The sequence below is a fragment of the Lithobates pipiens genome, unplaced genomic scaffold (assembly GCF_037356315.1).
Source record: "Lithobates pipiens isolate NorthernLeopardFrog02 unplaced genomic scaffold, aLitPip1_a1.2 Scaffold_1, whole genome shotgun sequence".
Taxonomy (NCBI): domain Eukaryota; kingdom Metazoa; phylum Chordata; class Amphibia; order Anura; family Ranidae; genus Lithobates; species Lithobates pipiens.
In genome coordinates this window covers 113093999-113119790 of record NW_027507685.1, presented here as the reverse complement: position 1 = coordinate 113119790, position 25792 = coordinate 113093999, and the positions used below count along the sequence as shown (strand labels likewise).

The 25792-nt window shown below is 43.6% G+C and overlaps 1 protein-coding gene across 3 annotated transcripts in view; it reads right to left on the bottom strand.

The window, feature by feature from the left end:
• The window catches only part of LOC143964997 (phosphatidylinositol 3,4,5-trisphosphate 5-phosphatase 2B-like), a 131115-nt gene that overhangs the window by 67145 nt on the left and 38178 nt on the right, over positions 1–25792 (bottom strand). Inside the window, exon 1 of one of the 3 annotated variants that reach the window (XM_077474341.1) lies at positions 3054–3197. The exons of 1 other annotated variant lie outside the window; for it this stretch is intronic. Coding sequence is in view for 1 of the 2 variants with exons in the window: in XM_077474340.1 (XP_077330466.1) it covers positions 2938–2939 (2 nt within the window). In the remaining variant the exon portion in view is untranslated. Of the gene's footprint in view, positions 1–2937; positions 3198–25792 lie in introns of those variants that run through there. One more of the 3 variants, XM_077474340.1, reaches the window with a different exon arrangement.

The following is a 25792-nucleotide window of genomic DNA, read 5'->3' as shown; positions in this document are numbered from 1 at the left end:
ATGGACGTCGCACGTCCAGCGGTCCCGCCATTGGACCAGTGGGACTTCCATCATAGCTCCAGAAGGCGGGACCTGGCTGCTAGGTTACTCGGCGGATCAGATCGGTCCCCACTCGGCAGCGGCCGGCGGTGCTCAGGGCTAGCAATTGGATAGAGCCTTCCTGAGACTCAGGGCTTTTCGGGGACCCATTCGGGGCTCCAGCCCCCCCTAGCCACCCCCTGCTGACGCCCCTGCCTTTAGTGATATAAAGATCTATATAGAGGAATTGGGATCTCCTTTCTCCCGCTGGTGATCCCTCTAGTGATATAAAGATCTATATAGAGGAATCAGGACCTCCTTCCTCCTGCCAGTGACCCCTCTAGTGATATAAAGATCTATATAGAGGAATCAGGACCTCCTTCCTCCTGCCAGTGACCCCTCTAGTGATATAAAGATCTATATAGAGGAATCAGGACCTCCTTCCCCCTGCCGGTGACCCCTCTAGTGATATAAAGATCTATATAGAGGAATCGGGACCTCCTTCCCCCCGCTGGTGATCCCTCTAGTGATATAAAGATCTATATAGAGGAATCAGGACCTCCTTCCTCCTGCTGGTGACCCCTCTAGTGATATAAAGATCTATATAGAGGATTAAGGACCTCCTTCCTCCTGCCGGTGACCCCTCTAATGATATAAAGATCTATATAGAGGAATCGGGACCTCCTTCCTCCCGCTGGTGACCCCTCTAGTGATATAAAGATCTATATAGAGGAATCTGGACCTCCTTCCTCCCGCTGGTGACCCCTCTAGTGATATAAAGATCTATATAGAGGAATCGGGACCTCCTTCCTCTGGCTTATGACCCCTCTAGCAGGGGCGGACTGACAACTCATGGGGCCACACAGTATACACACACACAGTATACAATTACATAGTATACACATACATGTACACATAGTATTCACAGACATGTTTCTATTGGCTGAGAAGGTACTGGAGAGGTGGGGCAGCTATAATCTAAGGATTTTTAGACCAAAAGGATGTTGGTAAGGGTCTTGTATTGAGTCATTTGTTGCTGGATACAAAGTAACGAAAGGAATGCTTTATATTGATCAATGAATCCTTTTATACATATATTCTTTAAACTCTATAGCTAAAGCTTTACTTCCATGTTATGCTGATTGCAGCAACTATGTTACATTCACACATTGCAGGTCATTTCTTATAAAAGATGCAAATCTCACCACAATAGTGCTTAAAAATCTTCCCCCCTCCCCCTCCCTTCAACTAATGCTGACTCGATATATTTCATAAGTAACATTTTTTTTTTTACAGCTTAATGTTGTTTAACATTAACATAAATGTGTGTATATATATATATATATATATATATATATATATATATATATATATATATATATATATATATATATACTTCTTTGTTCAGCAGCCCCACCACTCTAGCCTGGAGAACTCGGTACACTGTAGATCGGCCCTGCTGGGCTGTTCCACTTTCTGACCTCGCTGGGATGTCCTTAATTAGAGCCCCGGTGATGGTGAGGGTTTTTTTTGGCACATGGGTTACCCCCAGTTGGATTTGGCCTTTTTCACACTTTTAAACTTATGTGGCGAATATTCAATCTTTCATCATCGACATGCAAGTCTGTCCTTGGACTTGGTTTCCATAATGGACAAATGCTACTTTGTTTTTGCCTTGATATGCTGCATTGGTTTAAACCTTATCTATTTGCGTTTATAGTATGGATGTCTGCATCTATTGATACACCCCTGAAGAAGGAAATCATTTCTGAAACACGTTGGGTGTGAAGCCTGCATTCTATATTGCAGTGCCTCAGGAACCTCATAACATCCAGTCATTATGTCATGTTGTCATGTAATTCTGTTAGCCACTTCTTTTTGCAGCAACTATAAATGATTACAAAAAATACATAACATACAGATGTTATGTATTTTTTGTAATCATTTATAGTATAATACATTTCTATTTCTAAATATAATACATATTTTGTTTGTAGTTGTTATATCAAACTAAAGATATGTTGGTATTGCGCTGTCCCTATATTAAATAACCCTCCGAGGGTGATAAGTATAATGCCTAGTTACATAAATCAATAGTGTAATATAAAAATATATATCTATAAATGTCTACTGAATAGTATCAAAAAGTGCAAAGTGCTACATTAAATAAAATAAAATAAACACACCACAGAGGTGATAAAATCCAAATAAATGAAAATCAAGTGAACAAAGGTAAGTAACTAAAAACAGTCTCTTAAAAGATTACTAAAGTTGTTATATCACCACTGGGGCCATTAAAATCCCATAAGGGGGAACCCTGTTCTTTGTATATAGAGGAATCAGGACCTCCTTCCTCCTGCTGGTGATCCCTCTAGTGATATAAAGATCTATATAGAGGAATCAGGATCTCTTTCTTCCCGCTGGTGACCCCTCTAGTGATATAAAGATCTATATAGAGGAGCCAGAAACTCCTCCTTCCTGCTAGTGACCCCTCTAGTGATATAAAGATCTAAATAGATGAATCAGGACCTCCTTCCTACTGCTGGTGACCCCTCTAGCGATATAAAGATCTAAATAGAGGAATCAGGACCTCCTTCCTCCCGCTGGTGACCCCCCTAATGATATAAAGATCTACATAGAGGAATCAGGACCTCCTTCCTCCTGCTGGTGACCCCTCTAATGATATAAAGATCTATATAGAGGAGCCAGGAACTCCTTCTTCCTGCTGGTGACCCCTTCAGAGATGTCCCCAAAGACCCTATAGACTTCCCACACATTGAACGAATTGCTAAATGTTCTTTAACATGGTTCTGTTCGCTCTTGGAAAGCTATCTTCTGAAGTTCACCATCAATAAGCAAAGTATGCAAATTTAGACATACCCCGCACACAAACAAGAAACCAAATGAGCGCCAACCTACATCCTAAGTTGTGAAGCTGTTCTCAGACGAGGTCGGCTGAATGCTCGAGGTCATGTATAGGCTGTGTGTACGCAGTATACGGCTACCAGTGTATAAAGCCTGGCACATGTGCTCACCTTCTGTCGTTTTGGCTTATGGCGGTCACATAGACGTTCTCTCTCTCTCTGTTGCATAAGCTGCTGTAGATTGCATGGTGTTCGGCAAGGAGTGAGAAGGAAGGAAGACATTAAATACATCATAACCCACAAAAACCGAGGCTCTCAAACAAGCATGCAACCTGAGAGGTGGAAAGACGCAAAAAATGGGCACAGAGCCAGAAATGGCAAAAATGTTCTTCAAGAACAGAAAAACGTATGTCGGCAGTGGTAGTGCGACAAATAGGAGATACATTAAAGCACATGATAAGCTGGATTCTACATGAACTGACGCTTTTCAGAATTTCAAGAATGTTAACGTAGATTTAAACCCAATACTAGAATCTCACAGGAGCTTTAACATTTGTTATAAAATCCATTTTCAATCATTTTACATTTGCAGCTTTCATTAACCCCTTTCCCTCCCTAAGGGTAAAAAAAAAATGTTAATGCCTAAGCACAATTTTACAACTTTGACCTGTGTTAATAAAACCGTACATCTCATCACAGCTACTTTGTGCCTCCAGGGTGGATTATACCACGTTTGTTTCAGGAAAAAATTGGGCTTTCATTTGGTACAGTAGTAAATAGTAATTGTTATCTTCTGGGTTTTTTTTCCATTATCAAAAGAAAACTGGACCAAAAGACCAAAAATCTATTTTCTTTTAGATTTTGCTGTATATTTCTTGCTACTACCATAACCTACCACCAAAGAACAACCCAAAATAAATTCTCCTACTCCTGACGATTGCAGGGATACCACATACTGTATGTGTATGTTATTTGTACCCGGTGAGTACAGCCCAAAAGCAATAGTGTGCATTTTGCTTCTTTTTTTTTTTTCATCCTACCTAAAACACACTGACACTGATGCTAAGTAAAAAATAAATAAATAAATAAAACCTGCCCAAAATATACTGATCCTGACCTGGACCTTTGACCCAAACACTAACCCTGGCCCTGACCAATATCAAATCTAGATCTAGCTATTTTTTCTTTATTTTTATTTTATTTTTTCTTTATTTATTTATTTTACACACACTTTTTTTTTTTCAATTAACAATTTTTTATTGGTATTTTCAAAAGGTTAACAATTACACAGCCGTGCAAGACTTAATGGTATCAGGTTTAAAGATATACACACACTTTTTATTTCCTTCTCTGCAAGGAAAGAGAAAGATTTATTATTATTATACACAATTTATATAGCGCCAACAGTTTACGCAGCACTTTACAATGTAAATTGTATCTTTCCTCGCCATTCACAGAGTGAAAAACACAGGGATGGGCTTCACAGTAACTGATCATCACCCTTACTTGACCCAAACACAAACCCTGGCACTGACCCAGATCAAATCTTGATTTAGTTATTTTTTCCTTATTTTTCTTTTATTTGTTATTATGTATTTATTTTATTTTTTAGTTGTTTATTTATTTTATACACAAACACAAGCCCTAGCACTGACCCAGATCAAATCTAGATCTAGCTATTTTTTCTTTATTTTTATTTTCTTTATTTATTTTACACACACTTTTTATTTCCTTCTCTGCAAGGAAATAGAAAGATATATTGTATCTTTCCTCTTCATTCACAGAGAGAAAAACACAGGGATGGGCTTCACAGTAACTGATCATCACCCTTACATGACCCAAACACAAACCCTGGCACGGACCCAGATCAAATCTTGATCTAGCTATTTTATTTTATTATGTATTTATTTTAGTTTATTTTTTATTTGTTTATTTATTTTACACATACTTTTTTTCCTTCTGTGCAAGGAAATATAAAGATATATTGTATCTTTCCTCTCCATTCACAGAGAGAAAAACACAGTTTTTTTTTCTTTATTTTTCTTTTATTTGTTATTATGCATTTATTTTATTTTTTATTTTACACACAAACACTAACCCTGGCACTGACCAAGATCAAATCTAGATCTAGCTATTTTTTCTTTATTATTATTTTAGTTTTTATTTATTTATTTTACACGCACTTTTTTTTCCTTCTGTGCAAGGAAAGAGAAAGATACATTGTACCTTTACTTTCCATTCACAGAGAGAAAAACACAGGGATGGGCTTCACAGTAACTAATCATCACCCTTACTTGACCCAAACACTAACCCTGGCACTGACCCAGATCAAATCTTGATCTAGCTATTTATTTATTTTTATTTTATTTTGTATTATGTATTTATTTTATATTATTTGTTTATTTTACACACACTTTTTTTTCCTCTCTGCAAGGAAAAAGAAAGATACATTGTATCTTTCCTCTCCATTCACAGAGAGAAAAACACAGGGACGGGCTTCACAGTAATTGATCATCACTAAGGATGAGCCGAACACCCCCCGGTTCGGTTCGCACCAGAACCTGTGAACAGACCTAAACTTCGTGTGAACTTTAGAACCCTATTAACCTCCTCGCGCCCGCCCTATAGCCGAATTACGGCCGTAGAGCAGGCGCGTTCGTTTGGGCGGTCGTCCCTGGACGGCCTGATGTTTACTTCCGCAATGCGCGCCGCCGCGGGCGCGCATCGCGGAAGTTCTGTGTTCGCCGTGTCCCCCGGGGACAGGCAAACACAGATCGCTGTAAACGGCCAATCACAGCGGCCGTTTACAGCGTGATCGGCGTGTCCAATGGGAGATGATCTCATATGTAAACATATGAGATCATCTCGCAGCGCCGCTCTCCTTCCTCGCACAGACAGTGCGAGAGGGGAGAGATGAACGGCTGCAGCGGCAGCCGTTCTGATTCTGGAAAAAAAAATAATTAAAAAAATGAAATAAAAAGTGCCATCCGCCCCCAGCAGTGCCATCCGCCCCCAGCAGTGCCATCCGCCCCCAGCAGTGCTATCTGCCCCAGTGCCATCCACCCCAGTGCTACCTGCCCCCAGTGCCATCCACCCCAGTGCTACCTGCCCCCAGTGCCATCCACCCCAGTGCTACCTGCCCCTAGTGCCATCCACCCCAGTGCTACCTGCCCCTAGTGCCATCCACCCCAGTGCTACCTGCCCCCAGTGCCATCCACCCCAGTGCTACCTGCCCCCAGTGCCACCTGCCGTCAGTGCCACCTGCCGTCAGTGCCACCTGCCCCCAGTGCCACCTGCCCCCAGTGCCACCTGCCGTCAGTGCCACCTGCCGTCAGTGCCACGTGTCATCAGTGCCACATAGTGCCATCTGTCATCAGTGCCACGTATCAGTGCCATTTGTCATCAGTGCCACCTGTCAGTGTCACGTGCCATCTGTTGTCAGTGTCACGTGTCATCAATGCCACTTATCAGTGCCATCTGTCATCAGTGTCACGCGTCATCGGTGGCATGTATTAGTGCCATCTGTCATCGGTGGCACATATTAGAGCCACGTATTAGTGCCATCTGTCATCGGTGCCACGTTTCAGTGCCACGTGTCATCAGTGCCACGTATTAGTGCCACGTGTCATCAGTGCCACGTATAAGTGCCACGCGTCATCAGTGCCACATATTAGTGCCATCTGTCATCAGTGCCACATATTAGTGCCATCTGTCATCAGTGCCACCTGTCATCATTGCCACGTATCAGTGCCATCTGTCATCAGTGTCACGTGTCATTGTCCTGGTGCTTCAAAAGTGTAATAAATAGTCAACAAGTTAGATGTGTAACTTATGTTCCTAGAACACATGATGGCGCTACCTGCATGTTGGGCCTCTCTATGTGGCCAGGCTGTGAAAAAGTCCCACACATGTGGTATTGTAATACTCAGGAGGAGTAGCAGAATTTTTTGGGGGGTGTCATTTGTGGTATACACATGCCACGTGAGAGAAATAACCTATTACAATGACAATTTTGTGGAGAAAAAAAAAAAATGAAAAATCTTAATTTTGCAAAGAATTGTGGGAAAAAAATGACAACATCAAAAAGCTCACTATACCTCTTACTAAATACCTTGGAATGTCTACTTTCCAAAAAGGGGTCATTTGGGGGGTATTTGTACTTTCCTGACTTGTTCGGGTCACAAGAAGCGAGATAGGCCACCAGTACATCAGATGTGATCAATTTTGTGCGATTCGCACCACAGCTTGTAGACTCTCTAACTTTCACAAAGACCAAATAATATCCACTAATTTGGGTTATTTTTACCAAAGACATGTAGCAGTATAAATTGTGACCAAAATTTATGAAGAAAAATTAATAATTTGCATAATTCTGTCACAGAAACAAAGAAATATGCGTTTTTTTTCAAAATTTTCGGTCTTTTTTCATTTATAGCGCAAAAAATAAAAACCCCAGAGGTGATCAAATACCACCAAAAGAAAGCTCTATTTGTGGGAAAAAAAGGACAAAAAATTCATTTGGGTACAGTGTTGCATGACTGAGTAATTGTCATTCAAAGTGTGAGAGCACCGAAAGCTGAAAATTGGTCTGGGCAGGAAGGTGTTTAAGTGCCCTGTAAGCAAGTGGTTAAAGTATATGGGACTCGAACGTTCAAAATCTAAAGTGCTAATTTTAAAGGCTAATATGCAAGTTACTGTCCTAAAAAGTGTTTGGGGACCTGGGTCCTGCCCCAGGGGATATGTATCAATGCAAAAAAAAGTTTTAAAAACTGACTTTTTTTCAGGAGCAGTGATTTTAATAATGATTAAAGTGAAACAATAAAAGTGTAATATTCCTTTAAATTTCATACCTGGGCGGTGTCTATAGTATGCCTGTGAAGGGGCACATGTTTCTCGTGCTTAGAACTGTCCCTGCACAAAGTGTAATTTCTGCAGAAAAAAAAGTCATTTAAAATCACTCGCGGCTATAATGAATTGTCAGCTCCCGTAATACAGAGAACACTCATTGAAAGTCATTGATAAAAAAAAAAAGCGTGGGGTTCCCCCAAAATATGCATACCAGACCCTTCAGGTCTAGTATGGATATTAAGGGGAACCCCGCGTCAAATGTAAAAAAAAAATTTGACGTGGGAGTCCCCCTAAAAATCCATACCAGACCCTTTATCCGAGCACCCAACCTGGCAGGCCGCAGGAAAAGAGGGGGGGACGAGAGAGCGCCCCCCTCCTGAACCGTACCAGGCCACATGCCCTCAACATTGGGAGGATGCTTTGGGGGCTTTGGGGGTAGGGGGCGGGGTCAGGTGACGGGTGGCCCCGCCCTCCTCATATAAGAAACGTCAGGCCACTTGGATCCCCGCAGTGTCTCCTCCGTGGAGACAGAAGATGGATGGATTTTTTTTTTAAATTTGACCCTTCAGGTCTAGTATGGATATCTAGGGGGAACCCCATGTCATTTTTTTTTTTTTAATTTGACGCAGGGTTCCCCTTAATATCCATACCAGACCTGAAGGGCCTGGTAATTGAATTTGGGGGAACCCCACGCTTTTTAAAATTTTTAAAAAAAATTTTATCAATGAATTTTAATGAGTGTTCTCTGTATTACGGGAGCCGACAATTCATTATAGCCGCGAGTGATTTTAAATGAATTTTTTTTCTGCAGAAATGACACTTTGCGCAGGGACAGTTCTAAGCACGGGAAACATGCACCCCTTCACAGGCATACTATAGACACCCCCCAGGTACGAAATTTAAAGGAATATTACACTTTTATTGTTTCACTTTAATCATTATTAAAATCACTGCTCCCGAAAAAAAATGCAGTTTTTAAAACTTTTTTTTGCAGTGATCCATGTCCCCTGGGGCAGGACCCAGGTCCCCAAACACTTTTTAGGACAGTAACGGGCATATTAGCCTTTAAAATTAGCACTTTAAATTTCTCCCATAGACTTGTACAGGGTGTTCCGTGGCTTTTCGAATTTGCCGCAAACACCCCAAATTGTTCACTGTTTGCTGAACAGGCGAACAGGCAATGTTCGAGTCGAACATAAGCTCATCCCTGGTCATCACCCTTACTTGACCCAAAACCCTGGTACTGACTATTTTTTATTATTTATTTATTTTATTTTATTGTTAATTTATTTTACGCACACTTTTATTTCCTTCTCTGCAAAAAAAGAGAAAGATGCATTGTATCTTTCTTCTCCATTCACAGAGGGAAAAAACAGGGACCGGCTTCACAGTAACTGATCATCACCCTTACTTGACCCAAACGCTAACCCTGGTACTGACCCAGATCAAATCTTGATCTAACTATTTTTTATTTATTTTTATTTTATTTTTTATTATGTATTTATTTTATATTATCACAGAGAGAAAAACACAGGGACGGGCTTCACAGTGACTAATCAGTGTGGTAGCCAATCGAAGGCTTCCACGGAAATCAGGTGACCCCGAATCGGGAGATCTGGGTCCCGATTGTCAGTACGGGGTCCCAGGGCTCTTGGTGAGACCCTGATCTCTGTACTGGGAGCACAATGTGCGAGCGCTCCCAGCACAAAGGGAGATTTGCATATATGTGGCCCAAATGGAAAAAAAGACCAGTGCAGTGCGGACACATATATGTGTTGCGTCGGCAGGAAGGGGTTAAAAGACTCCTTAGTGATCCTGCCATGAAGGTCTGTGTTCAGGCACTTCCTGTTATAGGGTGACAACGCTCTGTCAATGTCTGGCAATTCTGCTTCTGCGTTGTCACCTATCACAGAGGTTTCCAATGAAGACCAGAAGAAAAAACAGAAAAGTAGATGCACTAGAATGGGACTTTTGAGGCACTCCATAGAGCTGAAAACACCCTTCCTTTGATATCAATAGTCATAAAATGGATTTGTCCACATTAATCCACAAAATATCATAGGACATCCAAATACAATACAAATGCCAAAATGTCAATGGGATAAAGCAAAACGCTGTATCAAAAGTTGTTGATTCCTTGTGGTCCGACGCGTTTCGTGGATTTGCTCCGCTTCTTTAGGAGCCGTAAAAGTGCTCATTCATACAATAATCTGAACAGAAAAAAATGAAGATTAATCAGAATTCATCATCCCGGTAATTATATTATTAGGGTGACACCCCCTAGCACATTCCCCCCCCCCCCCCCATCTATGATGTGCTAGTGGGTGTCACCCTAATAATATAATTATCGGGACGATGAATTTTGAATAATTTTGATTGTTTTTGTTTAGATTATAGTGTGAACGATTATTAAAAACTCATAATCCCGGTAATTATATTATTAGGGTGACACCTCCTAGCAGATTCTCCCCCCATCTATGATTTGCTAGTGGGTGTCACCCTAATAATATAATTATCGGGATAATGAATTATGAATTTTTTTATAATCTTTCACACAATAATCTAAACAAAAACAATCAAAATTATTCAAAATGCATTGTCCCGATAATTATATTATTAGGGTGACACCCACTAGCACATCATAGCTGGGGGGGGGGGGATGTGCAAGGGAGTGTCACCCTAATAATATAATTATGGGGACTAATGAATTTTGAATAATCTTGATTGTTTCTGTTCAGATTATTGTACAAAAAAGCACTTTTACGGCTCTTGAAGAAACAGATCAAGTCCATGAAACGCCGGGCCACAAGAAATCGATTACTTTTGATACAATGTTTTGCTTGATTCCATTGATGTTTTAACATTTGTACTGTATTTGGATGTCCTGTGATATGTGTGGATTAATGTGGAAACTATTGATATCAAACAAATGGTGGGCCTCAGAAGTCCCAGTCCAGTGCATTTTCTTTTTTTTTGTTTGATAACATAACATAACTTTTATGGGGGGAAAGAGGGTCAGGGCCAGGACACTCTTGATTAGTTGCAATTTCAATTAGCAGACTCCGAGACCTCAATAGGAGGACAGCTGTACAGGGAAAGGCCCCAGCAAGGCGCTGCATCTGCACGTGCAGGAATGCCGTCTCCTATGGCAACAGCCTTTAACAGTTCCTTACACAAAGAGTAGCAGTTCTTTTACCTTCACTACAACTTTTCCTTGTAGTTCTTCAGCCCACTGAGCTTCTGGTCCCTCTTACTAGACCCGCTGATTCACTGTCACTGAATCCCTTGAGCTCCTACAATCTCCACGGTGGTATCTTCCTCAAGCGTCACCCTCGCTTCTCTGCTGGGTCCCTAGTTTGGCCCTCCCGATACTTCTCAAGCTTCACCCCTGCCGGCCTGCTCCATCCCTGGCTTGACACACAAGGCTGAGCTGCAAGCGTCACCTCTGCTGTCTGGGTTCCTGACTTGATCACCATCTGAAGTTTCCCCGATTCTCCACCATGCCCGTTTGGTGAGAAAACTGCTTCGGCACTTGCTTCAGTTACTCACTGTGGTCTCCGGTAATAAGGTGGCTGGTCCGTGGCGTCAGCTTCCCCTCTACCTCCGACCACGACAGGTTCTCCGGCACTTCTGGTTGGACTGCAAGCCACAATCCCAACCCTGTGCTGCTCTCTGTTGCTTCAGGATAGGCCCTCAGACAGCCTAGCAGCCAGATGTCTCCGGGATAGGCCCAATCTCTGGCCTAGCAGCCCGGGGCAACATGACACATGTCCACCCAGACAGCCATCCAGGTGGCACAGAACATAGATCACCTGACTCCACCCAAATATATAGGATCTCCCAGCAGGCCAAGGGAACCAAGAAAACCCCTACCCATTGGCTGAGATACCTCATATACCCATAACCTGATCTTGGTTTTCTAGTACCACAAAGTACCCGGCCACCGAGCGGTAGAAGAGAAAAGTTCAACAAGGCCAAACTTAGGGAGAAATAAATGGATCTCTAACAATCATCCAGGATAAATACTCCTGGCAATTAAATTTGTGAGGAGCAGCACTACCTAAACTCAAGGGTGCTACATCAAATATAGATTTTTGGGTATATCATGTGGCAATATGGGTTGGCAGTCTGGTATCTGTCAATGTTTTTGTTCTTTTGTAAAACACCCAGAACTGCTAATCTTTGGCAGGCTTTCAGTGATCTAGCCTGATTTTTGATAGATGAATGCTGAGACATTCACCTCTAGATCCAAAGGTTAAGTCCTGTTCTTCCCATCCCCATCCCATAATCCCCTGAAGCCTCCTAACTAAGCTTCTTCAGAAATACATCCATAAGTCAATGTTGCCACTTGCTTCTGCCTTACAGGATTCGTCGGCTAATTGGATTCCATGTCCCCCTTCCCACCTGTCAGGCTGAGGGTCAAAACTATATAAAGAGCTACTAATTAGTATATGACGATTACCAATTCACCCCAAGGGCACCATCACCGTACAGAGCCGAGTTCAGGTAATCAACTCATACTTATTTGTTCAATGAATTTTGATATTTCTGGAGGAGTTTGTTAGATTGAAGTAGAGTTAACATTGCTGGAAGATTCAATGTATCTCAATGTAACATAATAATAATCCTGGTTCCTCTATAAAGATCTATAGATCACGAGAGGGATCAGGTCCTAATTCCACTATATAGATCTTTACATCTCTAGAGGGGTCACCAGTGAGAGGAAGGAGGTCCTGATTCCTCTATATAGATCTTTATATCACTAGAAGGGTCACCAGCAGGATGGATGAGGTGCTGATTCCTCTATATATATCTATATATCACTAGAGGGGTCACCAACAGGAGGAAGGAGGTCCTGATTCCTCTATATAGATATTTATATCGCTAGAGGGGTCACCAGCAGGAGGTCCCAATTCCTCTATATAGATCTTTATGTCACTAGAGGGATCATCAGCGAGAGGAATGAGGTCCCGATTTCTCTACATAGACCTTTATATTATTAGAGGGATCACCAGCGGGAGGAAGGAGGTCCTGATTCCTCTATATAGATCTTTATATCACTAGAGGGGTCACCGGCAGGAGGAAGGAGGTCCCGATTTCTCTATATAGATCTTTATATCACTAGAAGGGTCACCAGCAGGAGGAAGGAGGTCTTAATTCCTCTGTATAGATCTTTACGTCACTAGGGGGATCACCAGCGAGAGGAAGGAGGTCCCGATTTCTCTATATAGATGTTTAAATCACTAGAGAGGCCACCAGCAGGAGGAAGGAGGTCCTGATTCCTCTATATAGATCTTTACGTCACTAAAGGGGTCACCAGCGAGAGGAAGGAGGTCCTGATTCCTCTATATAGATCTTTAGTTAGACCTCATGTAGAATAGTATGTCCAGTTCTGGAGATCTCACACAAAAAAAGGTATTGATAAGCTGTTCAAAAGCAGAACTCCAGCAAAGACTTTACTAATTTATTTCTGTTTTAGGTGGTGTAGGGAAGGTTTAGAAGCTCTGTCAGGTCTTTTCTGTGGTCTAGGTTCCTGCTGAGAAGATTCGCCCTCACTTTCTGTCCCAGGGGCGGACTGTGTAGCTGCACAAAGGCCACTGAAGCCCATGTATACAAATTGTGGGTTGGGCCGGTGCTGGGAACCCCTCCTGCGGTCACATGGACCTGAACTCTGCTTACTTCTAGGACAGGTAAGAAGTGGGGTGGATTCTTCATGGTGTCTACAAATGTGCCCCTGGTTTATAATATCTAAGAGGCACCGAGAGTGCATCGTTCATCCCTTCTCCGACCAGCCCTGACACATACACAAAGCTCCTCTTACTCTTAGCGCAGCCCAGGACTGGGAGTGAAGGGTTTGCTGGCTCTTTCCAAAAGAAAAACCAGCACCATGGTGAATGCTCTGCAGTCATAGGCTTTATTCAATGGGTAACAAATAACACACATGGGGTGCCAACGTGTTACAGCCAGACAGCTTTCTTTTCTGATGTAAGGGGACTCTGATGTATGACTCTCTGATGACTGTCATGTAAGGGTCTCTGATGAGGGATTTTCATGTAAGGGGACTTTGATGGGGAATCTCATGTAAGGGGGATTTGATAGGGAATTTGATAGGGACTCTCATGTATGGGGAATTTGAAGGGGACTCTCAGGTATGGGGTATTTGATGAGGAATCTCATGTATGGGGAATTTGATGAGGAATCTCATGTATGGGGAATTTGATGGGGAATCTCGTGTATGGAGAATTTGATGGGGAATCTCGTGTATGGGGAATTTGATGGGGAATCTCGTGTATGGGGAATTTGATGGGGAATCTCGTGTATGGGGAATTTGATAGGGAATCTCGTGTATGGGGAATTTGATGGGGAATCTCATGTATGAGGAATTTGATGGGGATTCTCGTGTATGGGGAAATTGATGGGGACTCTCGTGTATGGAGAATTTTATGGAGAATCTCGTATATGGGGAATTTGATGGGGAATCTTATGTATGGGGAATTTGATGGGGAATCTCATGTATGAGGAATTTGATGGGGACTCTCAGGTATGGGGTATTTGATGGGTAATCTCATGTATGGGGAATTTGATGGGGACTATCATGTAGGGGGAATTTTATGGGGACTCTCATGTGTGGGGTATTTCATGGGTAATCTCATGTATGGGGGATTTTATGGGGACTCTCATGTATGGGGAATCTGATGGGTAATCTCATGTATGGGGGATTTTATGGGGACTCTCATATATGGGGAATTTGATGGGGAATCTCATGTATGGGGAATTTGATGGGGAAACTCATGTATAAGTATTTTAATGGGGAATCTCATGTAGGGGGAATTTGATGGGGAATCTCATGTATGGGGGATTTGTTTGGGAATCTCATGTATGGGGAATTTGATGGGGACTCTCATGTATGGGGAATTTAATGGGGACTCTCATGTATGGGGAATTTGATGGGGAATCTCATGTATGGGGAATTTGATGGGGAATCTCGTGTATGGGAAATTTGATGGGGACTCTCGTGTATGGGGAATTTGATGGGGAATCTCAGGTATGGGGTATTTGATGGGGAAACTCATGTATAAGTATTTTAATGGGGAATCTCATGTAGGGGGAATTTGATGGGGAATCTCATGTATGGGGGATTTGTTTGGGAATCTCATGTATGGGGAATTTGATGGGGACTCTCATGTATGGGGAATTTAATGGGGACTCTCATGTATGGGGAATTTGATGGGGAATCTCATGTATGGGGAATTTGATGGGGAATCTCGTGTATGGGAAATTTGATGGGGACTCTCGTGTATGGGGAATTTGATGGGGAATCTCATGTATGGGAAATTTAATGGGGAATCTAGTGTATGGAGAATTTGATGGGGAATCTCGTGTATGGGAAATTTGATGGGGACTCTCGTGTATGGCAAATTTAATGGGGAATCTAGTGTATGGAGAATTTGATGGGGAATCTCGTGTATGGGGAATTTGATAGGGAATCTCAGGTATGGGGTATTTGATGGGGAAACTCATGTATAAGTATTTTAATGGGGAATCTCATGTAGGGGGAATTTGATGGGGAATCTCATGTATGGGGGATTTGTTTGGGAATCTCATGTATGGGGAATTTGATGGGGACTCTCATGTATGGGGAATTTAATGGGGACTCTCATGTATGGGGAATTTGATGGGGAATCTCATGTATGGGGAATTTGATGGGGAATCTCGTGTATGGGGCATTTGATGGGGACTTTTGTGTATAAGGGAATTTGATGGGGAATCTCGTGTATGGGAAATTTGATGGGGACTCTCGTGTATGGGGAATTTGATGGGGAATCTCATGTATGGGAAATTTAATGGGGAATCTAGTGTATGGAGAATTTGATGGGGAATCTCGTGTATGGGAAATTTGATGGGGACTCTCGTGTATGGGGAATTTGATGGGGAATCTCGTGTATGGCAAATTTAATGGGGAATCTAGTGTATGGAGAATTTGATGGGGAATCTCGTGTATGGGGAATTTGATAGGGAATCTCAGGTATGGGGTATTTGATGGGGAATCTCATATATGGGGAATTTGATTGGGTCTCTTATGTATGGGGGATTTGATGGGGAATCTCATGTGTGGGGGATTTGATGGGGAATTTCATGTATGGGGAATTTGATGAGGAATCTCATGTATGGGGAATTTGATGGGGAATCTTGTGTAGGAGGAATTTGATGGGGACTCTCAGGTATGGGGTATTTGATGGGGAATCTCATGTATGGGGAATTTGATGGGGATTCTCGTGTATGGGGAATTTGATGGGTAATCTCGTGTATGGGGAATTTGATGGGGACTCTCGTGTATGGGGAATTTGATAGGGACTCTCATGTATGGGGAATTTGATGGTGACTCTCTTGTATGAGGAATTTGATCTAGACTCTCATGTATGGGGAATTTGATGGGGAATCTCGTGTATGGGGAGTTTGATGGGGACTCTCGTGTATAGGGAATTTGATGGGGAATCTCATGTATGAGGAATCTGATGGGGACTCTCAGGTATGGGGTATTTGATGGGGAATCTCATGTATGGGGAATTTGATGGGGAATCTCGTGTATGGTGAATTTGATGGGGAATCTCATGTATGGGGAATTTGATGGGAACTCTCGTGTATGGGGAATTTAATGCAGAAGTTGATGGGGACTCTCAGGTATGGAGTATTTGATGGGGAATCTCATGTATGGGGAATTTGATGGGGACTATCATGTAGGGGGAATTTTATGGGGTCTCTCATGTGTGGGGTATTTCATGGGTAATCTCATGTATGGGGGATTTTATGGGGACTCTCATGTATGGGGAATCTGATGGGTAATCTCATGTATGGGGGATTTTATGGGGACTCTCATATATGGGGAATTTGATGGGGAATCTCATGTATGGGGAATTTGATGGGGAAACTCATGTATAAGGATTTTAATGGGGAATCTCATGTATGGGGGATTTGTTTGGGAATCTCATGTATGGGGAATTTGATGGGGACTCTCATGTATGGGGAATTTGATGGGGACTCTCATGTATGGGGAATTTGATGGGGACTCTCATGTATGGGGAATTTGATGGGGACTCTCATGTATGGGGAATTTGATGGGGAATCTCGTGTATGGGGCATTTGATGGGGACTTTTGTGTATGGGGAATTTGATGGGGAATCTCGTGTATGGGAAATTTGATGGGGACTCTCGTGTATGGGGAATTTGATGGGGAATCTCGTGTATGGGAAATTTAATGGGGAATCTAGTGTATGGAGAATTTGATGGGGAATCTCGTGTATGGGGAATTTGATAGGGAATCTCAGGTATGGGGTATTTGATGGGGAATCTCATATATGGGGAATTTGATTGGGTCTCTTATGTATGGGGGATTTGATGGGGAATCTCATGTATGGTGGATTTGATGGGGAATCTCATGTGTGGGGGATTTGATGGGGAATTTCATGTATGGGGAATTTGATGAGGAATCTCATATATGGGGAATTTGATGGGGAATCTTGTGTAGGAGGAATTTGATGGGGACTCTCAGGTATGGGGTATTTGATGGGGAATCTCATGTATGGGGAATTTGATGGGGATTCTCGTGTATGGGGAATTTGATGGGGAATCTCGTGTATGGGGAATTTGATGGGGAATCTCGTGTATGGGGAATTTGATGGGGAATCTCGTGTATGGGGAATTTGATAGGGACTCTCATGTATGGGGAATTTGATGGTGACTCTCTTGTATGAGGAATTTGATCTGGACTCTCATGTATGGGGAATTTGATGGGGAATCTTGTGTATGGGGAGTTTTATGGGGACTCTCGTGTATGGGGAATTTGATGCGGAATCTCGTGTATGGGGAATTTGATGGGAACTCTCGTGTATAGGGAATTTGATGGGGAATCTCATGTATGAGGAATCTGATGGGGACTCTCAGGTATGGGGTATTTGATGGGGAATCTCATGTATGGGGAATTTGATGGGGAATCTCATGTATGAGGAATTTTATGGGGACTCTCATGTATGGGGCATTTGATGTGGAATCACATGTATGGGGAATTTGATGGGGAATCTCATGTATGGGGAATTTGATGGGGACTTTCATGTATGGGGAATCTCGTGTATGGGGAATTTGATGGGGACTCTCGTGTATGGGGAATTTGATGGTGACTCTCTTGTATGAGGAATTTGATCTGGACTCTCATGTATGGGAAATTTGATGGGGAATCTCGTGTATGGGGAATTTGATGGGGACTCTCGTGTATGGGGAATTTGATGGGGACTCTCGTGTATGGGGAATTTGATGGGGAATCTCGTGTATGGGGAATTTGATGGAAACTCTCTTGTATAGGGAATTTGATGGGGAATCTCATGTATGAGAAATCTGATGGGGACTCTCAGGTATGGGGTATTTGATGGGGAATCTCATGTATGGGGAATATGATGGGGAATCTCATGTATGAGGAATTTTATGGGGAATCTCATGTAAGGGGTATTTGATGGGTAATCTCATGTATGGGGAATTTGATGGGGAATCTCATGTATGAGGAATTTGATGGGGAATCTCATGTATGGGGAATTTGATAGGGAATCTCATGTATGGGGTATTTAATGGGTAATCTCATGTATGGGGGATTTTATGGGGACTCTCATGTATGGGGAATTTGATGGGGAATCTCATGTATGGGGAATTTGATGGGGAATCTCATGTATGAGGAATTTGATGGGGAATCTCATGTATGGGGAATTTGATGGGGAATCTCTTGTATGGGGAATTTGATAGGGACTCTCGTGTATGGGGAATTTGATGGGGACTCGCTTGTATGAGGAATTTGATGGGGACTCTCATGTATGGGGAATTTGATAGGAAATCTCGTGTATGGGGAATTTGATGGGGACTCTCGTGTATGGGGAATTTGATGGGGACTCTCGTGTATGGGGAATTTGATGGGAAATCTCGTGTATGGGGAATTTGATGGAAACTCTTGTGTATAGGGAATTTGATAGGGAATCTCATGTATGAGAAATCTGATGGGGACTCTCAGGTATGGGGTATTTGATGGGGAATCTCATGTATGGGGAATTTGATGGGGAATCTCATGTATGAGGAATTTGATGGGGACTCTCGTGTATGGGGAATTTGATAGGGACTCTCGTGTATGGGGGATTTGATGGGGACTCCCATGTATGGGGGATTTGATGGAGAATCTCCTGTATGAGGAATTTTATGGGGACTCTCGTGTATGGGGGTTTTGAAGGGGACTCTCATGTATGGGGGATCTTATGGAGACTCTCGTGTATGGGGGATTTTATAGGGACTCTTGTGTATGAGGAATTTAATGTGGACACTATTGTATAAGGAATTTGATGGGGACTATCATGTATGGGGAATTTGATGGGGAATCTCCTGTATGGGGAATTTGATGGGGAATCTCAAAAATGGTCAATTTGATGGGGAATCTCATGTAGGGGGAATTTGATGAGGAATCTCATGTAGGGGGAATTTGATGGGGAATCTCATGTAGGGGGAATTTGATGGGGACTCTCGTGTATGGGGAAATTTGATGGAGAATCACATGTATGGGGAATTTTATGGGGAATCTCATGTATGGGGGATTTTATGGTGAATCTCATTTATGGGGAATCTCATGTATGGGGAATTTGATGGGGAATCTCGTGCATGAGGGATTTGATGGGGAATCTCATGTATGGGGGATTTGATGGGAATTCTCATGTATGGGGGATTTGATGGGGATCTCATGTATAGGGAATTTAATGGGGAATCTCATGTATGAGGAATTTGATGGGGATCATCATGCATGGGCAATTTGATGTGGACTATCATGTATGGGGAATTTGATGGGGAATCTCATGTATTAGGAATTTGATGGGGATTCTCATGTATGGGGGATTTGATGGGGACTCTATTGTATAAGGAATTTGATGGGGACTATCATGTATGGGGAATTTGATGGGGAATCTCATGTATGGGGGATTTGATGGGGACCCTCATGTATGGGGAAATTTGATAGGGAACCTCATGTATGGGGGATTTGATGGGGACTCATGTATGGGGAATCTCATGTATGAGGTATTTGATGAGGAATCTTCTGTATGGGGAATGTGATGGGTAATCTCATGTATGGGGAATGTGATGGGTAATCTTATGTATGGGGAATTTTAATGGGGACTCTCGTATATGGGGAATTTAATGGGGACTCTCATGTATGGGGAATTTGATGGGGATTCTCATGTATGGGGAATTTGATGGGGATTCTCATGTATGGGGAATTTGATGGGGAATCTCATGTATGGGGGATTTGATGGGGACTCTTTTTTATAAGGAATTTGATGGGGACTATCATTTATGGGGAATCTTGTGTATGGGGAATGTAATGGGGAATCTCATGTATGGGGAATTTAATGGGGACTCTATTGTATAAGGTATTTGATGGGGACTCTATTGTATAAGGAATTTGATGGGGACTCTCATATATGGGGGATTTGATGGGGACTCTCGTGTATGGGGGATTTGATGGTAACTCTCATGTATGGGGGATTTGATTGGGACTCCCATGTATGGGGGATTTGATGGGGACTCTCATGGATGGGGGATTTGATGGGGACGCTCATGTAAGGGTAAGGAGGACTCCAATGTAAGGGGGCTCCTATGGTGACTCTGATGTAAGGGGAGACTCTGATGGGCTCAGGTTTATTTGGAAAGCAGGCCTGGCATTCATGTTATAAGGTGTCAGAGCTTACACAGGGTTTCTTACCCCCTGTATCATGTGACAGTGTTCAGGCCTGGTAATTGGCTGTTGGTAATGCCCCATGGAAGGAGATGAGCTCTGAGCCTCTTTGTTACATGGATATTCTCTCTCAGAGTCTTTTATGTGATGAGAAAATGAGGCACACAGGAAGCTCAGAGCAAACAAAAGCTGTTGAAGGGGATTTCCCCAGCACAGGCGTCGCAGCAGAGGGTGATCTTTACATCAGTAGATTTTCCATGCTATGCTCCTCTTTTTTCTCTGATTATCAAGGAGGAGGGAGAGGTGGAGAGGAGAGGTTTCACTTAGCCCAAAATTCAGGAAATTATTATTATTATACAGATAAATATTATTATACAGTATGTATATTATTATACCGATTTATATTATTATACAGGATTTAAATTATTATACAGATTTATATTATTATACAGGATTTAAATTATTGTACAGATTTATATTATAATACATCATTTATATAGGGCCAACTGTTTGCGCAGAGCTTTACAACACGAGGGCAGACATTGCAGTTACAATACAATTTAATACAGGAGGAAGCAGAGGGCGCTGCTCCTTAGAGCTTACAATCTAAGAGGGAAAAATTAAGGTGGAGTCTGTTGGGTTAGGCAGGATCTGTGTATTTTATTTTATTTTTTTATAATTTTATAAACCATATTTCTTTATGCACACGGATTCATTGATTAGACCTAAAAAAATGCAGAGGAATGTGTCACTGACATTACTTTTTTTACCAATAGGGATGAGCCGAACTGGAAGGGAGGCTGGGATCTGGGGGGCCCCCTTGTTAAAAGGGAGCTTCCAGATTCCGATAAGCCCCCCCGCCCGTAAACCCCCACAACCACCGGGCAAGGGTTGTGGGGGTGAGGCCCTTGTCCCCATCAACATGGGGACAAGGTGCTTTTTGGGGGCTACCCCAAAGCACCCTCCCCTGGTTGCCGGCATGTGACCTGGTACGGTTCAGAAGGTAGCAGGTTCTCAAATTTTTCACCAACAAAACTTTGTTGTCGGACTTTCCGATTGTGTGTACACAATTCCGTCGTACAAAACTTCCACGCATGCTAGGAATCAAGGACGAGCTGGAAGAGATCGGTCTTGTAAAAACAAGCGTTCATAATGGAGATATCACATGACTATTGAACTTCCTTTTTCTCGGCTAGTTGTGCATCTTGTACGTCACGGCGATCCCACGTTCGGAATTGTTGGCCAACGTTTGTGTGACTGTGTGTAGGCAAGACAAGTCGGAGCCAATGAAAATCCACATTTTTTTTAACGGAAAGTCCAATCATGTGTACGGGGCATAAGTGTTAAGGTTAGCATTAGGGATAGAGTTAGTGGTAGTTTTAGCATTAGGGTTAGAGTTAATGGTAGGGTTAGTGTTAGGGTTAGAGTTAGAGTTAGGGTTAGAGTTAGGGTTAGAGTTAGATTTAGGGTTAGTTTTAGGGTTAGAGTTAGGGTTAGCGTTAGAGTTAGGGTTAGAGTTAGAGTTAATGTTAGAGTTAGAGCTAGGGTTAGGGTTAGCGTTAGAGTTAGGGTTAGAGTTAGGGTTAGGGTTAGAGTTAGTGTTAGGGTTACCATTGGCTTTAGAGTTAGTGTTAGCATTAGGGTTACAGTTAGAGGTAGGGTTGGTGTTGAGGTTAGAGTTAATGTTAGGATTAGTCTACAGTCTCAGAACTAGGAGCGTGCACAGGTGTACAATCTCAGAACTAGGAGCGTGCACAGGTGTACAGTCCCAGAACTAGGAGCGTGCACAGTCTCAGAACTAGGAGCGTGCACAGGTGTACAGTCTCAGAACTAGGAGCATGCACAGGTGTACAGTCTCAGAACTAGGGGCGTGCACAGGTGTACAATCTCAGTATCAGCAGCGTGCACAGGTGTACAGTCTCAGAACTAGGGGCGTGCACAGGTGTACAATCTTAGTATCAGGAGCGTGCACAGGTGTGCAGTCTCAGAACTAGGGGCATGCAGAGGTGTACAATCTCAGTATCAGGAGTGTGCACAGGTGTACAGTTTCAGAACTAGGAGCGTGCACAGGTGTACAGTTTCAGAACTAGGAGCGTGCACAGGTGTACAATCTCAGTATCAGGAGTGTGCACAGGTGTACAGTTTCAGAACTGGGAGCGTGCACGGGTGTACAATCTCAGTATCAGGAGCGTGCACAGGTGTACAGTCTCTGAACTAGGCGAGTGCACAGGTGTACAGTCTCAGAACTAGGCGCGTGCACAGGTGTACAGTCTCAGAACTAGGTGCGTGCACAGGTGTACAGTCTCAGAACTAGGAGCGTGCACAGGTGTACAGTCTCAGAACTAGGAAAGTGCACAGGTGTGCAGTGTGGGAGGACGATCGTTGTATACTCTACACACAGATTTCTCTTATCTGACCGAATACAGAAAATTATTTCCGTTTGTTGCTCAGAATGTTTTCAATGTGAAGATTATTTACTGGTGAGGTGACCACAGACCACACCCCCTGTGCTATATAGGTCATTACTCCCCCGTCATGTAAAGTCACGTCACTCCCATAACACTGTATGGCCATATGTCCCCCCTGCAAATGAGTTCATCTACCTCCAGTGAAGGGCACAGTTTATACACCATCATACAAAGACATCATATAGATCCTGGTGCCTGTGCATTCCTTGGCATTGTTCCAAATGTCTGACACAGATCAGCCCCTTGCTGCAGCCTCCTACCTTGTCATATGCTACAAAGTTACAATGTACAGTCTGATCACTGGGGGGGGGGGAGAGTGAGGAAATTATTCCTCCTCCTTCTACAAAGTTACAATGTACAGTCTGATCACTCGGGGAGGGCAGACTGAGGAAATGCCTCCACCTGCCTGCAGCAGTCCATGTACAGCAGGGCTAAAGTTTGAGAATAAATTCAGCACAAGGAGTCAATCAGTTCATGGGCAGACAAGGGGCACGCCAATAGGAGGAGAGAGCAGAGACACATGACTGCTAGTGATGGACGAACTTCCGACGGGACGTTTCGCAAACGCGAACGCGGCCAATAGTTCGCAAACTGTAAGGTTCGTGGCGGGCCCCATTGACTTCAATGGGAGGGGAACTTTACAAACCTACAGGTCATATTTGCAGCCACAAAATAATTACTAGCTGTGCACACATAGTCCCACCACATGGCCAATGACATAACACATGTATGAGGTGAATCTGGGATCGACCACTACAAGCATTCTTTTTTTATATGTGAAATTCTGAAAATTCAGGACTCTTGAGACAATGGAGGCGAGGGAAGGTCAGGGTAGGCAAAGAAGAGGGTGCAGGAGATGATCACCAGCACCGTGATATAGAGCACTGACACCTGCACCGTGATAGAGTGATCTGACACCAGCACCGTGATAGAGAGCACTGACATCAGCAGCGTGACATAAAGCACTGACACCAGCACCGTGATATACAGCACTGACACCTGCACCATGATAGAATGCACTGACACCAGCACCGAGATAGAGAGCACTAACAGCAGCACTGATACCAGCAACTTGCTGCTGGGCCCCAAAAATATGACACCGCTCAACCTCTTCAAACAGGAGAGTACGGGCATATAGTACAGTGTGCTTTTTTTGGACAAGGAAGTGAGCCAAATGAAGAAAGAAGGTCTGTGTGCTCGATTAAAAAAATCGTTTCTAGACATATACATGGTCTACTGGTCACATGTGTTGAATTCCTCTGAGATCCATGCCTCATTCATTTTTAGAAATGTGAGGTAGTTAACACTGTCGTGAGCTAGGCCAGTACGCTTATCGGTCACGATCCCCCCTGCTGCGCTGAACGTCCTTTCGGACAGGACACTGGACGAGGGGCAAGCCAACAGTTCGATTGCAAATTGGGCAAGCTCTGGCCAGAGGTCAAGCCTGCCCACCCAGTAGTCCAGGGGTTCATCACTCCTCAGAGCGTCCACATCGGCCGTTAACCCGATGTAGTCGGACACCTGTCGGTCTAGGCATTCCCTGATGCTGGATCCGGATGACACCTGTCGATGGGTCGGCTGAAAGAATGACCTCATATCAGAAGTCACCAACACATCTTCAAACCGGCCTCTTCTTGCAGGCGCTGTTGGATTGGTACCCGCAAGTCCTTCTCTGGGGGTGGGAATTGCTCCTCTGCCAGCGCACGCAAAAGCCGAATGCAGCATTTCTCGAAGCAAGGCCTGGAAGTGCTCCATTCTGAGAGCCCTCTGTGACGGCGGTAACATTTCCGCCATTTTGTGTTTGTACCGGGGGTCTAAGTACGTTGCCACCCAGTACTGGTCCTTGACCCCTATGCTTTTTTATACGGGGGTCCCTATTAAAACACTGGAGCATGAAGGCCCCCATTTGCACTAAACTGGAAGCGGTGTGGTGGCCTGGCTCCTGCTCATCATCCAGGATAATGTCGTCCTATTCATTCTCCTCTCCCCATCCACGCACAACAACAGGGATCCCAGAAAGGTTTAAAGCATGCTCTTCTTGTTCCTCCTCATCCGCCCCGGCACCATCCTCCTCTGACTCTTCTTCAGACTCCTGTTCTTCACTTGTCTCAGATAGAGTAGCCCCCCCTCGGAATTCATCCAGCATTGCGACTTCCTCATCTTCCCGCTCCTGCCCCTCCACAGCTTGATCAATGACACGACGCAATGCACGCTCCATAAAGAAGGCATAAGGTACCATGTCACTGATGGTGCCATGACTGCGACTGACCAGTTTGGTGATCTCCTCAAATGGCCGCAGAAGTCTACATACGTCGCGCATGAGCAGCCACTGGCGCTGTGAAAAAAAACCCAGCTCCCCAGAACCTGTTCTGCCGCAGAGTTCATACAGGTAGACGTTAACTGCACGTTTCTGCTGGAGCAGCCTATCAAGCATATAGAAGGTTGAGTTCCATCGCGTCGGGCAATCGCAAATAAGACTTCTGACCGGCAGATTGTGTCGCCGCTGAATGTCAGCAAGGCGAGCCATGGCTGTGTAAGATCATCTGAAATGGGCCGAGATTTTCCTTGCCTGCCGCAAGATATCCTGGACCCCAGGGTATTTGACAACGAATCGCTGCTCGACCAAGTTTAAGACGTGTGCCATGCATGGCACGTGCGTAATTTTGCCCTGTTTCAATGCGCTAAGCAGATTGGCACCGTTGTCACACACCACTTTACCAACTGTCAAATTGAACGGTGTTAGCCACTGATCTGCCTGTGAACGCAAAGCTGAAAGGAGTGCCGGGCCAGTGTGGCTCTTGGCTTCCAGGCACAACAGACGCAGCACGGCATGGCAACGT